Source organism: Cyphomyrmex costatus, unplaced genomic scaffold (assembly GCF_001594065.2).
Source record: "Cyphomyrmex costatus isolate MS0001 unplaced genomic scaffold, Ccosl1.0 scaffold166, whole genome shotgun sequence".
Classification (NCBI taxonomy): Eukaryota; Metazoa; Arthropoda; class Insecta; order Hymenoptera; family Formicidae; genus Cyphomyrmex; species Cyphomyrmex costatus.
Window position 1 is genome coordinate 619,773 of NW_017275674.1, and position 15,121 is coordinate 634,893.

General features: G+C 32.3%; 3 protein-coding genes across 4 annotated transcripts; 2 read left to right on the forward strand and 1 right to left on the reverse strand.

The window, feature by feature from the left end:
- The first annotated feature begins 5,130 nt into the window (after positions 1–5,130).
- LOC108771818 (nicalin) lies at positions 5,131–8,107 on the forward strand. Its single transcript, XM_018537186.1, has 7 exons — positions 5,131–5,453; positions 5,541–5,728; positions 6,137–6,466; positions 6,551–6,760; positions 6,884–7,288; positions 7,539–7,759; positions 7,856–8,107. Exons 1-7 carry the CDS (start codon positions 5,279–5,281, stop codon positions 7,992–7,994), a joined length of 1,668 nt encoding a protein of 555 aa, XP_018392688.1. The 5' UTR covers positions 5,131–5,278; the 3' UTR covers positions 7,995–8,107.
- Positions 8,108–9,863: 1,756 nt separating this feature from the next.
- Positions 9,864–11,903, forward strand: Gcat (Glycine C-acetyltransferase). The gene is made up of 7 exons (XM_018537187.1): positions 9,864–9,899; positions 9,980–10,185; positions 10,281–10,567; positions 10,657–10,863; positions 10,949–11,141; positions 11,289–11,466; positions 11,654–11,903. The coding sequence occupies exons 1-7, from the start codon at positions 9,881–9,883 to the stop codon at positions 11,806–11,808; spliced, it is 1,245 nt and encodes a 414-aa protein (XP_018392689.1). The 5' UTR covers positions 9,864–9,880; the 3' UTR covers positions 11,809–11,903.
- A 145-nt stretch (positions 11,904–12,048) lies between these two features.
- On the reverse strand, positions 12,049–14,789 carry LOC108771830 (ATPase ASNA1 homolog). Of its 2 annotated transcripts, none has more exons than XM_018537208.1 (6): positions 14,429–14,789; positions 13,519–13,727; positions 13,159–13,255; positions 12,871–13,021; positions 12,458–12,766; positions 12,049–12,294 (listed from the first exon to the last, which is right to left on the reverse strand). In XM_018537208.1, exons 1-6 carry the CDS (start codon positions 14,551–14,553, stop codon positions 12,175–12,177), a joined length of 1,011 nt encoding a protein of 336 aa, XP_018392710.1. In that variant the 5' UTR covers positions 14,554–14,789; the 3' UTR covers positions 12,049–12,174. The 2 variants fall into 2 exon arrangements, with proteins under 2 accessions (XP_018392710.1, XP_018392709.1); XM_018537207.1 differs by having other exon boundaries at positions 13,159–13,261.
- Positions 14,790–15,121: the final 332 nt, after the last annotated feature.

The window sequence follows — 15,121 nt, forward strand, 5'->3', positions numbered from 1 at the left end:
CCCTATAATAAAATAATTTCAGATTAAACATTTTTTCAACTGATTGTATTGTAATTGAAAATAGTATCTATTTTATGATCTTATTAATATTACAGATATTGGTGTTTTAACATTTATTATTGGTATTTATTATAAGGATACGCGTAGAAATATCCGAGAAAGTGACTCAATAATTAAGACAATTAATATCTTGTTTACTCAAGCAACTACGTGTTGACAACTTAATAGTAATTATGGCTGGGCGTTCTTATTTGAGAGACCCGTACAGTAAATATATGTATACTGGTCTCTTCGCGCGCTCACGAGGACGCTTATATTTTACAGCCGATGCGCAATTTACATACTATACAAAGTAATGCGAGTTATGCAAATTTTAATCGGCATAATATACATACCCCGCCACCTGCATGCTGGACACGCACCTTCCTTCGAACAACGAACGGCTCTACGCCATTGGCAGTGAGCAATCGAAACGCCATTAGTACCCGATGGCATTAAATGAGCGTGTTCTCCAAGCGGGTAGCCGTCTCGTTCGCGCGCGGTGGCTTCCACGAAAATTAACCACTTGCGTTGCATCGATTTGGAATTCATTAATTTCCGTCTGGATCGCGCGCAGAGATGCATGCAGGCTCTGCAAACCAAACAGAAACGATCACCCGCGGTGTCCGCGCGCCATTAACGCTCAACCTCGTCTCAGAATCGAATTACGTGGTCGGTTTCCTACGATCGAGTATACACTTATCGTTGCGACTAACTGCGATTACTCGTAAAGTTAATTAATAAGTTAAGATATATATTAATATATTATACTGTAAAACGATCAATTTAGGAAACAGACTCACACTTTGCGTGTAAAGTAGCTCTCGTAAAGTATAAATTTAAAGAGATAAGATCTTTAATTTGATAAAAACCTTCTATATAAATATATATATTAATTAATTACAACTATAATTATGCGTTTGCACAGGACAGACTTTCAGGATATATACTGCCGGGCATTCTCATTATCGGATATCTATGTGATTGGCGATAAGAGCAAGCGAAAGTCCAATAATCACGCGTTACTTACAAAGCGAGATCTCGGTGATGACCTAATCGACTTATCTAAATTAATGTAAATCGTTATTTTGTCAGCGAGTACAATCAGTAACGGCTGGTCGATAGCTGGATGGGAGATGAGTGTGGATTGTAAAGTAATTGTAAATATTTCTTAATAGGCGAGCAGATAAAATCACCCTTCCCCCGCAACTTCTCGCCTGGCTGATTCATACGTGTCGCTGAATGGGCATGTTTTTCCTAGGACATTACGTTTCTTCTCCAGGTTATAAATCGAGCGATAATGCTGATAATGTCACCGAAGGCAAACATTCCATAAGCACATATTACAAGTCGGAGGGCAAGTTATGCGAGTCATTTGTCATTTTGCGTGTCAGAGATGAAAGTTTAATACATGGAAAAACTGTTTTGCTGAACTGTCTATCTACAAATTTAGCTAGATACAGATCTAAAAATAATTTTGTTAAACTATTCAAATAATTGTTAAATTATATAGGATGCTCAAACTGATTGCTATAGAATATCAAAATGTTTTGCAGTATTACTCATTATATTTGAATTTTCTATATAATTATGCAAAGGATCCAACAAAGATATTTTTAATTATCTATATATAAATCTAGCTAAATTTCTAAATATTTCAGCAAAATTATTATAGAAAAAATTTTCGTAAATTTAATCACGTGAAAAACGATGGTGTTCTCAAGTAGAATAGCATGATTTGCTATCATGATAATATTAAAACGAATCGTTAAGATGAAAATTGTAATCAAAAAGTGACTTTAGTAATAATTTTGGAGTCATTTTACAGTCGTTTTGATGTCACAATGACTTGCAGTGTTCTGTTGAGTTTTGGCATCGTTCGACAAAGTAATTCATCGTAATTTTCAAGATTGTTATGTCATCTAAGCCGCTAAAATTTGCAGAAAATTTAAAGTTTTACGTCATAAGCTCTCTTGAGGAATGTGAGAATTGAAAATATTGACGTGAAACGATTGATATAAATTAGCTAATATATTCCGCTTACTCAACCAGTTCCCTTTAATGTGTACTGTACGAACTGCTGGTTTACAAAGTATATCAATATTATATGAGAAATCATATGATTAAACATAATCTCGAAGAGATTGTCCAATCTAGTTTAAGATAGTGTAAAGTAAACGGTGCTTTAGAAATAAGAAGTATCGGTTTTCTTACAAATCGCGTGTGTAAGGAGCTAATAGCCATTTCATGACGAATCGGTGGGGCGATATGAGCAAAGTGGTCGCGCCACTTCAAATAGACCCGGCGTGTAATTCATTCTGTATAAATAAACAGGAATATTTTACATAATTGCGCGGGAAACTCGTTATCGCGGCCCGATAATGATAGCCCCGCGCTAGTCGCTATAATTTAGAACGCTAATAATTAGACCGATAATTACTAAACACGACTCGCTCGAGCGCAAGATTTACCGCGGCGCTCCTGAACGATCTGTCGACACGACCAAAAAATGCATTTTAATATATCGTAACGACGTATCGATTAGCATGGCCGAGAGGAATGCACAGGAAAAATAGCGAGATCCGCCCTGCAACCTAGAATTAGAAGCATTTAATCGCCGCTCGTTAATTACGGAAACCACGGTGTCCCTTGAGCAACAACGTGATGTTTTCGCTAAGTTCCATAATTCGTATGTAAATCATTCCAATGATCGTTCTCAATTAGTTCAATCAAACGCGATGAATCCGTATTCTATAGAATTCTTATGGTGAATTTTGTTCGAAGCGATCGCATTTTACTTGATTATACCGTGCATTCAATTCATTTTGTTAATCAAGAAGAACGTGTATGATCGAGATAACAACTCTTTCCTATCAACAAATTAAATTGGGCACGTAGTCGCAATTTAATGTCGTATTATCGCGCCATAGTATCACCGTGTATTAGAGCTTGATAAATTAATCAGCCAATGAGAATAGATTAATAGAGAAACTCCGTCATGGTGTTGCCCGCAGCGGGCATCCGCACCTCTTTCCCGTGGCGCGTAGCACACACGTTGTTATTATTATTCATAAACCGGTCTATTCTACCCTAATCGAAATCAAGACGCGCCATTAAATTCCGGGGGCCGCGCCCTTTAATCGTCGCCCGACAGCGTTACGGGCGCGATTTGTCATCCACGAAATTGAGTCGCATCTGCAGAGAGATGCGCGCGTCCGGGATGCTGCGCTTCCGATGACTTACACGTATGCACCCGGAACACACACATATACAAACGCACAATACGAAAGCTTGCGCGCACGTTGAAATCCATGAAACGTTACTATATGGGATTGGATACGGATTCGCGACTCTAATACTAGCGTAGGATTCTCGAGGGCGATATAATGCTCGCTGTCGAGTATATATACGGGCCACGGACCATTAATATATGGCTGCTGGGGCCATTGTTGCGAATTAGGTGCCATTGAACGACGCATTGTCGGTGACGCCGGGGGGTCCGACGGAAGATGCAACGTGCCCCACGTACTACCAACCACGTTTTGATAGACCCCGTAAGTGGAGGACCCCCGCCTCCCCCCCTCCTTTTCCCACGCGCACGAGTCCCTTTATGTCTGTCTGATACACTTCTTCGCCACGCTGTTATAATATAAGTGAGCTTGGGATGGCTAAGAGATTAATTGAGCTGAAAAATTCTTGAAGCATCTGCTCAAAGAGATTTATATTTCAGTTAGCCATTCTATTTAACTTATCTCGCATGAAAATCCGATAGAAAAGACAGAATTCAACGTAAATAATATATAATATCTAATATATATAATAACAAATAATAAAAGATTTATAATATAATATAATATGATACATTAAATAATATATGTGTAACTTTTAAAGAATTATATTTTATATAGCATATAAAATATTTTATTATGTTTTGTATATACTTATTTATACATATTTTATATATTTGTATAATGAAAAGTAAATAAAAATATTTATTTTATATGTATGTATATTCATATTTTTACCTTTTCACTACTATTTAAAAAATATTTTATGTATAGTACTCTTGATGTGATATATATAAATAAAAAACGTATATAATATAAAAAATATTATTAATTTTTCTGAAGAAACATTCTTAATTGTTCTAAACGATGTATAAATAATGTTTCTTTTTTGTGGAATTGAAAAATTTTAATTTTTTTATTAGTATATTATATTATATTGTATAGTATATATTAATATACAGAGTTCCAAATTTTTCATTTTAGCCGGATTATATTGACATTTTTGGCGTAAATATTTAATTGCCATGATTGAAGAATTACATTAATTTTCTTTAAAACAAAAATATATGCTGCAAATTTCTTTTTATTAAAAAATAAAAAAATGGCTTTAGATCAAGTCTATTCTAGATGTCTGTTATAGAATCAGGTTGCGCTCGATGATAAAATTATAAGATTGTATCGAAGCGCTATCAGTCGGAAGATTTGAGAACTGTGATATAATTACGACGACGAGCGATATCCAATAAAAAGCTTTGCTTTTGCTCACACGACAATGTAAAAAAGCAGAGTTCTTATTGGTTATCGCTCGTCGCGCATCGCTCATCGCGCCTAGAGTCTTATGCCTAGTTCACACTAGGCGCGATGAGCGATGCGCGAGGAGCGATAACCAATAAGAACTCTTCTTTACATCGTCGTGTGAGCTAAAGCAAAGCTTTTATTGGTTATCGCTCATCGTCCATCGCATCCAGTGTGAACTAGGCATTAGATATCAGAGATGTGCGCGCTTCTCTGATATCTAGGACTCTACTTAGGTTAAGCTAACCGATGGTTAATTCCAATGGAATTATCCAATCGCATTTGTCTTTGACCAGAACGAACCAATCACGGTTGACACGTTAACCGTCGGTTTGCTTAACCGACGTTGGTGAAATTAGCCCGTAGTTCTCAATTTAAAAATTAATGTACTGGCGCTAGTGCATGGGCGATTTCGACTGACTGTTCTGTGTGAAACACCGGGATGGCTCATTTCATGTGATTTCATGTCTTCATAGCCTCTTTCAACTCGAGTTTTTCTCTGGTCATGGTCATTCTCTGTTGCCGGTTATCGTTGTTGCACAGGTCGAGAGTCGCTAATTATTCGATGGGCTTACTTAGTCAATTAGATCGACAAAATTGTGCAAGAACCGCATTTCCTTTTTGAGCCGGTACAGTACAAATCTTTCGGTCGAAATATGTGGCTAGAGGAGTGCGACAGCTTTGCTGAGCTGTGCCGGGGATATTTGCCATACTATCTTCTTATAGTTTTACCGATCTTCATCATCATCTCCCCGGTGAACCCGGTAACTGCCTCCCACGAGTTTCCCGTATTTCGTATGCACCAGTACGATCTTCACGGAGTTCCTCATGGTAAGATATCAGATTTATCAGTGATAATCTGTCCGAAAACCGATCTCTTGATTCTCAAAGAAACGCACTTGTGATAATGTTTATCAGGTTGCCGAAGTGCGTCCATTTCCTTGGAGGCGAGATCTGTAGCTGGCTGGAGTACCTCCAGGCACTGCGTCGTTGCAAGAATACTAGATATCACACCGGTCGTCTTCCAGTCCATTAAAAATAAGGCTGGTGCATTGGTGATCGTTTTACCTAAGAAAATAAGTGAACTTACGACAGAGGAAACGCAAGTTAGTAATAAGATTAACACAACACTTTATTGTATTCTGAAGTATTTGATCTGATATAAGGATGTAAACAGATTAAAGACTTGCTTTTTTTTTTAAAAAAAAAAAGATTCTTAACTAAGATCTGTTCTTTTTAGCTAAACTTGCACAGTTTATTTTTTCTCTTTTTCTTTCTAATGTTAAAAGAAAGAAACAAAAAATGAATCATACAAAAGTTTATCTAAAAAAGAAAAGCTTATAGTATACATATACTGGTATAATAAGTTGGTGTAATAAAACAGATATAATTTATTTTATTTCAACTTATTGGATCAGTATATATATCAAAAGTTTACAACTTTGAAAAAGTACAGTTTTTATAAGTTTTTGTTTATTATAAATAAGCGTAAATTAATGATATATTGATTTTAGCATATTATGAACTTAGAAGAGTCTATGATGTATAGTTCTGAGACAATGATACCAGTGTACTTTGCGCCATGGGATCCAGAACTTCAAATGATTTTAGACGATATCGCAAGTAGTTTTATCACAGATGAAAAGGCTGGTTCGGCAGCAGAAGCTATATACAATTCAATTTCAGCTAGTGGTTACCAAGTAGTAGTAACCACTGGACAAGTACTTCCTAAAACAGATGTTAAAGTTGCCACGTTGCATGGTAAATTAACTGGAACTGGTACCGAAGACAAATTACCTACCATAGCAATAGTAACATATTACGATAGTACTGGTGTGGCACCTGTAAGTCTCATTATTTTTATATCATGCATAAAACTTATAAGGTTTGATGTACAAGCTCATGTATATAGTACAATGCCATTGTAGGAATTGTCATTTGGTGCAGACAGTAATGCTTCCGGTGTAGCTATGCTACTAGAAATAGCAAGATTGTTCTCTGCTTTATACTCCACTGGTCGTACAAGACCACAATATAATCTTGTTTTTATTGCAACTGGAGCTGGTAAATTAAATTATCAAGGTAGTAAAAAATGGTTGGAAGATCAATTGGATGGGGTTGAAGGTTCTGTTATACAGGTAATACAATCATAATATTAATACATAATATTAATACATTTATGAATAATTTTTTACTTATTCTTATTACTATTATAATTATAAATTCTCTATAGTATAATTAATATTTGAAAACATTTTTAGGATGCAGCTTATGTAATATGTCTTGATACAGTTTCCGCTAGTAATAATTTATATGTGCACGTGTCGAAACCACCTAAAGAGAATTCATCAGGTGGTTTGTTTTACAAAGAACTTAAAACCGTTTCGCAATCTTTCAACACTGTTACTGTTGATGGCGTGCATAAAAAGATAAATCTTGCAGAAGAAACATTAGCTTGGGAACACGAAAGATACAGTATTCGAAGATTGCCAGCTGCTACTTTATCTACATTAAAAAGTCACGATGATTTAACTAGAACTACTATATTAGATGTCTCTAAAGAAGGACAAATCGACAAATTATACATGCATACCCAAATTGTATCAGAAGCATTGGCGCGTCATATATATAATTTAAGTTCTAGTCAAATATTTGCCGGTCCATTGGTAGGTTTATTACTATAATCTTTTATGTTCTTGACTGTGTTGTCCCTTTATTTTATATATAAGAAAATAAAATATAAAAATGTGTTGTTAGAATTATTAAAGATATTAAAGAATAATTTTGTAATTCTGTTTTGTCACATATGTATATACATATATGTACATATTTAACAACTAAATATTATTGAATATTATTTATATAACAATGTATACTTCTAAATACACAATAATTTATCTAAAACTTTCTTTACAGGATGTATCAAAAGAATCACTCTCTTTATGGTTTAATTACTTTGCTTCTCAACCAAGAGCAGCGTCATTATTAGTGGATAAAAACAATTTATTAGTTGGTACTTTGAAAGAAGCAATGGCGAGATATTTAGGAGATGTAAAAGTTACTCTTCATACTCCTGATAAACAAGATCCGGAATTTGTATTTTATGATATTACAAAAGCAACTCTGAACGTATACAGGTAAAGTACATGGTATTTTTTATATACATATTTATTCATAATGCAATTTATGACACAGATTATATAATATGTAATCAATTTTTATTTTATTTGCAGTGTGAAACCGGCTGTGTTTGATCTCTTTCTTACTATCGGTATAAGTTTGTACTTGGGATTATTGTACATGATTGTGCATAATTTTCCACATGCTTATGCTCTGGCAACGCGACTTTCTACAAAAAGCAAGACGACGTGAACCTTATTTTGTATTTACGAACAAAGAAACCTGAGCTTTGTTTGAATATCAATTTCCAGTAATGTTGAATGTCCATTTATATTGTAAGAAAGTTAACTAGTTCTTAAATGAGAAAGAGAGAAAGAGAGAAATTTCCTCTCTAAAGTACTCCAAATCTATTATATATACTGATACGTATTTATAGATGTTTGCTAGAGGAAAATTAAATCCAAACATATATTTATTTGTATGTGTATATATATTTATTTCATGAATTTTTAATTATAAAATAACTGTAAAGACTATGTATTTATAATGCTCAATAATATGTCGCTATCCTTTATTAACTACTTCCAAGAACAATAAAATTTATTATAGAATATGGAGAAAAATTAGATTTTCTTGTAATTAGGCGTTCTCTAAGTGATTTGACATGTGAAAAGTGATAAAATCTAAGTTATCAACAATAAAATAGTGAAATATTAAACCACTAATGAGAATATAAAATTTGTTATGTGGAAACATAAGCAACTATAAAATCTAATATAACGTATTTAACAACACTTTAAGTCTGTATTTATCAAAAATATAGTCACCATTAATTTTAACGTTTTACATGAATGAACTAGAAATAAACTTAATTTTTTGTTTTAATGATTAAATCAAATTTTCTGATCTCATGTGCTTAATTCATTGTTGTACATATAAAACACATTTATAGAAAAAGGGAATATAGAAAGAACATAGGAAAACAAATCATATGCGCGCGCACGGTGTGTGTATGTGTGTGCGTGCGTGCGCGTGTGTAATTACAATCAAGAAGTGGAGGAAGTATTTCAGTTTAAATTTCAATTAACTTTAATAGATTTTGATCGCAATAGAATATTGGGGAAGGAAATGAGGAATGTGAAAATTTTCTTTATATTTTTAGAATTCATACAAAGTTTACTTTTTAGTTGATTTGTAGTATAGAAATAAAACTTTTTAACTTTATGACTTACTTTTAAATTCTTTCTATCAACATTTTTTATTTTAATCTTTAACATGAAATGAATGTTTCGACAAAAGTATTATTCACAATTACTTTTGTGGAACTTAGAATGTATGTGGTTTGTTAAAGACACAAGAACGGAGTACTTAATATGTTATTATAAAAATTATAATAAAATACTATACAAATTTTGTTTTTAAACATATATATATATGTAGTACACATCCATACGCGCGCGCGTGTGTTTGTATGTGGTGCAGTGGAAAAAACAATTTTTCCATAAGGCTTTTTCCATTCCAAATTTAAAAGGATTATTCATTCTTTAGAGCATAAAATATCTAAATTCGATGACAATTTTGCGTTTCTTAGAAGCCGCAGTTTTATATTACTAGATCAAGATTTTATATGTTGTGCGACAAGACTTTTCAAGTCTGTTGATTGACTGCAAAACAGAGAAATCCGAGAATCTCTCCGTTTCGCAGTCAATCAACTTGTAAAGTCTCGTCGTACGATACATGAAATACCTTACACGAGATATATTTAAAAAAAAATTATTGATAAAATCACATTGGAAAATAATAATTGAAATTGTTTAACAGGTGCGTTTACAGTTCTTTATTTTTGTCATCGTCTATGATGGTACAACTCTGTCAGTACAATTTATACAAGTTTATTAAAAAAAACATCAAATTAAAAATTTAATGCGAAAGTATTTTGCTGAATATTATAGACGAAATTGTGTAATAATCATTCGAAGGTATTTTTGACGCGACAATATGCTATTTGCTATTGCATCTGAAGTGTAAAACCGGTTTGACTACTTTAAGATCATACTGCAGTTATATTTTTATCTAAACAGTTATATCTCTCTCTACCTGGATCCAAGTCTAAAGTAGTAAACGATTCCACAAATAACATGTATAACTGTTTTAAAAGTGCGTTTATTTTTATGTCTATCATTTATAAAATAATATCTATTGTAAAATAATTATGTAACTTGATTTTTTTCGTGTAGTTTTCAAATTTCAAGATGTTAAATGGAGTACTGGCCGGACAACGAGCTCTTTAGTTTCTTGCATCGAGTCTGAATTAGCAGCTATAGCTAAAGCTGGTACATGGAAAAATGAGCGCGTAATTGCTTCGCCTCAACGAAAGGAAATCGCACTATCAAATGGAAAGAAGGCGCTCAATTTTTGTGCCAATAATTATCTGGGTCTATCGGTAAGACAAAAACAATGAATCAATATCAACACTAGCAAATGTACAATAAGATATTTTTATAAAAATTGGATGATAAGAGAGTTCATTAAATGTAGGATAATAAAGATGTTATTAAAGCAGCAAAGATTGCACTGGATAAATATGGTGCTGGTTTGAGTTCCGTGAGATTTATATGTGGAACACAGGAGATACATGTCGAATTAGAGAGAAAAATCGCAAAGTTTCATGGTAGAGAAGATACGATACTTTATGCGTCCTGCTTTGACGCGAATGCTGGTATCTTTGAAACTTTATTAACTGCCGACGACGTGGTAATAAGTGATGAGCTAAATCATGCGTCTATTATTGATGGTATACGATTGTGCAAAGCAAAAAGATACAGGTAATTCTTGTCCAACTAAGATAAGTCACATTTTTTGTTGTTATTGATTTGATTTGCTAAGCTATTTCTTTTTTATTTGCAATTTCTAGATATAAACACAGAGATATGACGGATTTGGAGAATAAGCTTCAAGAAAGTAAATCATCACGTTTGCGTCTTATTGCAACTGATGGAGTATTTTCTATGGATGGTACCGTTGCACCACTATCAAAAATAATCGAGCTTGCAAAAAAATATGATGCTATCACATTTGTAGATGATTGCCATGCCACTGGATTTTTTGGTAAAACCGGCAGGTATCTGCAAAATCTCACAGACATCTGTTTACGATCGTTGATATTGTTCTCCGATTTAATTTCATTTAATTTCATTGTGATTCAGAGGTACAGAAGAATATTTTGATCATCTGGGAGATATTGACATCATTAACTCTACGTTAGGAAAGGCTCTTGGAGGAGCAGCAGGTGGTTATACGACTAGCAAGAAAGAGATTGTAAGTTTGCTAAGGCAAAGAAGTAGACCATATCTATTCTCGAATTCAATACCACCACCTGTTGTTGCATCGGCAATTAAGGTAAAATGTTATGTATTATAATTTTATATATATATATAAAACTAATCAGTGTTCCTGTAAACATACCTTAAAACAGGAGATTAAAAAAATATTAATTTAGTGTGTGCTATTTAAACATTTTTATTTTAAGTATAATATTACTAGTAGGTGATGGATCTTATAACGAACAGCACAAAGTTTTTGGATCGTTTAGCAAGCAATACTGAGCATTTCAGAAATGCGATGACCATGGCTGGCTTCACTATCAGTGGTGATAATCACCCTATCTGTCCTGTCATGTTAGGTGATGCAAAGTTAGCAACAACATTTGCAGATAAAATGATGGGTATATATTTATATATATATACATATATATATATTCATATAAATTATAAAATCTTTTCATATATAAATTATAAGAATCTATATAGGAATAACAACTATCAATAACAAAATATACAGCAGCTATCATATTATGTTATTAAACTTTTTATAACTTGTTTTCTCACATTGTATGAGAATGATTTTTACAGAAAAAGGAATCTACGTCATTGGATTCAGCTATCCTGTAGTACCAAAAGATAAAGCAAGAATACGTGTTCAGATTAGCGCAGCACATTCGACTGAAGATATAGATTGTGCTGTGAATGCTTTTATACAAATTGGAAAAGAACTTGCGGTGATTTAATAAATTTTTGATAACAGCACAAATAAGAATATCATCTCGTCGATAACAATAAAGAAAAACTGAATATGCTGAATGATAAATTTCAATTTCTCAGAATATACATTCTGTTTCATTAAATCATTAAATAAATAAATAAATTATGATGTTAAGCTGATTTGTATTGTACAAATTAGATATCGCAAATATATAGTGCATGCGAACATTGAATTTATTAACACGTGCAATAACAAATATCTTAATCGAGCAGGTATATTAAAGGAATACCTTTTATTTATACAAATTTCCAACGCGCGAGGTTGCAAGTGTATAAAACCTTGAATTAGGTGTAAAGTGTTATATTGTTATTAAACGTTTATTACATAAATGCTAAGGTTTGTAAGGTCTGACGAGATTTTCCGAAAATTCCCTGACCTGTTGAACTCCTCGTACTTCTCTTTCTAATAACGGAAGCTTTGTGACATGAAAATCCTCGTAAAGATCCAATATCTTAAAATGAAAGAAACATTTAATTTATCTTTCAAGAATTTTATCTTATACTTTTTCTAATTTGCACTTTGACAAAATGATAAATATAAAATATTACTAAGATCTTAAAAAAAAACTTTGAAAATGAAATTTTAATATCAGTCATAAATACAACATTAGTTACCTGATCTAGATATTTATTTTGAATGTTATGCCTTGAAAGACACAGCCGACAAGGAATATCTCCTTCTTTCAAAAATAATAGTTGATTCACTATAATATTATGGGTATCAATACCATATTTCGTTAATTGTTGTACAAGTCGTTCTGTTTCATAAAGCGACAAAAATTCCGCTATGCAAACACATATAAAAGTCGTTTGATCAGGATTTCTAAACTGCTCGTTAACTTGCTGAATGACAGAAAGCATTTCCTCCATTTTATTAGAGAATGTATCCACATTAAAGTCTGTTAATCCCAACAATGAACTTATCTATAACAGAAAAATCTTTTTTCAATTTAAATAATTCGCGTAGCTAATACGATATACTTAATAAATATTAATTTTTTAAAATTAAATAATGGATTAATTTTAACTTGTGTGATAAAGGGACTAATCTTCATTTTTAGACGCATTAATTTTCCCAATCCTTTTTCAATCGCTTGTGGAAACGATAGTAGCCTTAACGTGTGTCCAGTAGGTGCAGTATCAAACACCACAACAGAAAAGTTCATTCCTCTTACAAGCCTAGAATCATATAAAGATATTAAAAGAAAATAGAAAATAGAAGATTTCAGATGTGTCTGTGATTTTAGTTTACTACAAAGAGACCTAATTATTGCATTATTTCATAAAAACGAGAAATATAAAAATTGTGAATTTACTTCATAACTTCTGCATAGCTCATTGCCTCATCTATACCAGGAAATGCACTGACAATTTCTTGCATAACAGTTTTGCTTAATTTTATCGCTTCTCCTCCTAAAACTATAAATGATAAGTCTAGTGTATTTAATATATAATAGAAAATATATTTCTTTAAAACTTAACATGTAGTATTATTTTTTTTGCTTCAACTGCATAGCAATTGTTGAAGTAATTATTACTACATATCATTTTATTTATGTATTAATTCTAATTTTTAATAAATTATGTTTTTATTATTGATAATTCTTAACATAAAACTGTTTATCCAAAATAGCTTACAGATGTTAGACTGAAGTAAAAATATTTCAAAGACAAACCTGTTTCATTCTCAAAATATTCCTCTGGTAATTCTGTAATACCAACATTAGGATCGATCTCCATTGCAAATAAATTATCAAAATTTTTCACCTTAGTAGGTATTTTGCTAAATTTTTGGTCAAATGCATCAGAGATATTGTGCGCTGGATCTGTGGATATAATAAGTACACTCTCCCTAACTTTGGACAACTGTACTGCTAGGGAACAACTGCAAAACAAATATTTAGATTAGTCTAACATTTTTATTGAAAGAACAGCAGATGTATATAGTAGAAAAACATTTGTTTTATTTTAAGAAAAATTTACAAATAGTATAATACTAAATTTATATAAAAATGAAGTGATTTATTGTAGAATATTTTTCATAATTTTATGAAAAGAGAAAGAGGCTTAGAATATTTTATTATATCAAAACAATTATGTGATAATATATATAAAATTACATTATTTATATATTTGATATATATATATATAATATAATATATAAATATAGAGTTTATGTAATTATATGTGTAATTGTACATCTAAATACACATAAATATTATATAAAATTGTATAATATTAAATATACGTAATAACATGCACTTTATTAAATACAATGACACGACAGAAAAATATAATATAATATATAAATATAGAGTTTATGTAATTATATGTGTAATTGTACATCTAAATACACATAAATATTATATAAAATTGTATAATATTAAATATACGTAATAACATGCACTTTATTAAATACAATGACACGACAGAAAATAAAGTAAAATTAATGGATGCGTTTGCACGCAGGCGAAGCTGCAGCTGATATGCTGCTTTTGAAGAACATATACTCATCAAATAGGATTTTTTTTATTGATTCCCATCACCAAGATGACTAACACGACGACATTTCCAGGTTATGTATACCTGCAGGTTGTCTTCCCGACTCCGCCTTTGCCACCTACGAATATCCATCGTAAAGAATGTTGCTCGATCACGTTCCTGATGGAGGGTTCGTAATCCTCAATCGCCTCGTTCTCGGCAGTACTCATCTGTCAATGATAATGATGCGAACACCACAGGAAATTTAGAACATAACTTTTAATAATGGTCGCGTATGGTCACGTAACGTGTGCACGAGGGAAAATGTGAAAGTGAAAGGCACAATCTTTATACTACTAACGAAGCTCGCGCACAACGTGGCGTCATTAAATTGTCAAGATGTATTAGTCACAAGGCTTGTTCTTTTTGCCTGCACTGTCTGCACCAGTTCAGACAGTACAATAAGTTGAAGTGAAACAAACGTATATCTGTTTCACTTCAACTTATTGCACTGTGGACACAGTGCAGAGAAAAAGAACAGGCCTAAGTTTCATAGTGGAAAGCTTCATTAAACATTAAGAGATAACAAAAGAAAAAGCAGATTACAATTTGAACATAAAATTTGAACAATGAAGCCTTACCTTTCGTTTGACAATTTACAAATGACCGAGAAATTTAAATTTTTTAAATGAGTTTCCAACAATATGACGGTGAAAGATTCGATTTTACAAATGTTGACACTGCAATTAAAATCGTAGTTTGCAATTCAGTTGGCACTCATTTTCAGAATGATCTAGG